This window comes from Citrus sinensis, chromosome 2 (genome assembly GCF_022201045.2).
Source record: "Citrus sinensis cultivar Valencia sweet orange chromosome 2, DVS_A1.0, whole genome shotgun sequence".
Lineage (NCBI taxonomy): Eukaryota > Viridiplantae > Streptophyta > Magnoliopsida > Sapindales > Rutaceae > Citrus > Citrus sinensis.
Window position 1 is genome coordinate 17,804,371 of NC_068557.1, and position 2,763 is coordinate 17,807,133.

At 40.4% G+C, this 2,763-nt stretch overlaps 1 protein-coding gene across 1 annotated transcript; it reads right to left on the reverse strand.

Moving 5' to 3' along the window:
* Positions 1 to 276: 276 nt before the first annotated feature.
* LOC102627322 (xyloglucan endotransglucosylase protein 6) lies at positions 277 to 2,502 on the reverse strand. The gene is made up of 4 exons (XM_006469681.4): positions 2,215 to 2,502; positions 1,926 to 2,026; positions 1,245 to 1,438; positions 277 to 884 (listed from the first exon to the last, which is right to left on the reverse strand). Exons 1-4 carry the CDS (start codon positions 2,372 to 2,374, stop codon positions 464 to 466), a joined length of 876 nt encoding a protein of 291 aa, XP_006469744.1. The 5' UTR covers positions 2,375 to 2,502; the 3' UTR covers positions 277 to 463.
* Between the last annotated feature and the right edge of the window lie 261 nt (positions 2,503 to 2,763).

A 2,763-nucleotide genomic window follows, 5' to 3' on the forward strand; every position in this document is an offset into this window, starting at 1 on the left:
CCATTTCAGTGAAAGGCCAATACCCCCACTCTTGAACAATGGGGCACAGAAACTTCATACTGGAAGAGATGAAGCATTTCACTTTATCACTGAAGCTTAGGGTCCACATCACACCAGAATTTCAATTTCCTATGACGTTATCTCAATTTCCTTTTATCTCAACCATTCCAATGGTCCCCCAAGGTCACAATTTTAGGAATGTCCCCATTCAGTTGAAATGTTATGTTGGTTTTTTAAATTACTTCACACCATTTATTTAGTCTATCTAGCTTGTGATGAATAGAAATCCAAGATCATATTAATAATATCATACAATCTACAACCAGAATGAACAAAACAACATGGAGTACATGTTATGATCGATCTTTTTCCACCCCTCCCTTTTTTTTGACCTTTTTTTTTCAACTTTTTTACATAAGAAACGCAAATCCTTTTTCCTTCAGTCATTCACAATCATTCATGGCTAGTGGCGGTGGTGCACGCACTCGGTGGGAATAGCTGGGAACCTAGACGTGTCAGTGCAATAGTCATAGATGAGGTGATTGGCTCTAACCCACATGAGCTGGTGGCTTTGGTGCACATTGAGCTCAGACAATGTTGGCTCATCCCACCAGAACCTTTTCTCAGCACTGCTGCTGCATTTTTTGGCATTATCGGCACCTGCAACCGACGCTGGGCACTCACATGCATCAATTTCAAAGCCCTTGTATGATGCAACAAAAGGTGCATGGCTCCAGTCCGTCTTGACCCTTCCCCCCTGTGTGGCCCAGTCATCAGCATTCCATATTGAACTGTACACACCCATGGCTTGGTCCTTTGGGAAGGGAATTCCTTTGTGCTCCAAGTTAGTGTGCACTCTAATTGGGGTCTCATCCACCAAAAATCTGAACAAAAAAGATCGAAACATAAAGATTTTTCAGATACCAAATTATGTATAGTGTACGTATTGTATGGTGTACTGCTACAAACCAAATTAATAGCGGCAGGTAACATAACAGAGGATGGAAAAATATCTGTATCTCTAAAATCCGTAGGGACCCCATTCAATAAATATATACACGAGTTCAGACTTCGGTCCCTATTTTGTGGGTCTGTTTCTTTCTATGGAGCTTTGTGATTTGAGTACCAAACCCAGTATCACCCATAGGTAACACATGAAATGATCCGAGCTCATGATAGTCACTCTGTCCGTTTATTCACTGATTTTTCAGGACCCTAGAAATTTTAAAAAACAAGTTACTTACACAACTTGGCGCTGGTTCCAAAGGAGGGAATAGGTATGAAATTCCTTTGTTGGGTCGAACCAGAGGTCAAGTCTCTGCTCTCTGTTGCCCACACCATTCACATAAACATTGGTTTGGACTAAGTATGGCTCTCCTGTAGTGTTCCCCAGGAACTCAAAATCGAACTCGTTGTGATTTGGACCGTCTGATGACATCTGTGATTAAAGTATAAAAATCGATGTCAAAATGATATTATAATAAAACCCACATCACTGTCAGGGTCAGACAATTTCACAGTTTAGTTAGATTTTTGGTATTCAATGATGGTAACACAAGCTAATAGAACAAGGGAAAATGTAAGGAGAGAACAAATTATTGAGTCACGGGGTGGGAGTTGGTGAGGACTATGAGAGTAAATGCAGAATTTATGGACCTTAATGAGCTTCACGAGGGAGACAGCAGTAGCTGTTGGTAGGTGGTGGGGTTACTACTTACTAGCATTTGCTATTTTATGACTGCATATAAAGCCAGGATTTAATTTATTTTGCAAATGTCAAGTTTATCAATGCTTTGGATGAAGAATACTGAATAGAGTAGTAAGTGACATTATTGAATGAGGTCCCCTCCCCCATCATGATTAACCAAGTAAACCAGGTTGAGTTGAGTTGGTTATCTGCAGAATTGTTGTTAGTGTGTGCTTACATAGAAGGCAGTGACAGTTCCAGCAGAGTCACCCCCTACAAGTTTAATTTGGATGGAGACTTTCCCAAACAAATACTTGCTCTTTGACGCAAACCCAGCTCCTGAAACCAACAAATCAATAGATTTTTTTTTAATTAATATTAATGCAATGGTCTGAGGCCTGCTTCAATGAACAATGAACAGAACAAGAGCTAACTGAACAACAACAAATTACTACATAAAGGGAATTGAAAGCTTCAATTTTCTTTCAAAAAAAAATATTTCATACATAAAGATAAGTGTAATTTACCGGAATAATTATCGAGGTTAAGCTTGAGAGTGTCCCCATCATACTGAACATGATTAAATGCCCAGCTTGTTTGATAAAGGTCATCAAACTTAGCTGAGCTGACCAAACCTACCATTAAAAGACCCACAAACAGACTGAAAATCAAAGACATTTTAACCATTGAAGAATGAAGACAGAAGAACGGGGAGAGGAAGTAAGCGAATGAGCAGAGCAGGCCCAGTGAAGTGGAGGGAAGTTGAAGCTTCTACTTTGAAATGCTGATCTGTAGAGACCTCACTAGACACTGGCCTTTTTATAGCCAATTTCTTCTCCTATTGGCTTCTTTGACAAGCACCATCGTCCCCCTTCCTCTGGCCACGTCATCCGGCTTTTTTGCCACGTAATCTACCACGTCGACAAAAAAACACCAACTTCAAGAACCTGTCAGAGAAGCCAAAATTGAAAAAATTTAGCCGTTACCATGCACCATTTTAGCATAGCTGGCCAAAGCTGTGCACTGTACACAGAGTGGGGTCACACATGGTCACACTTGTACGATACGTCGCTTTT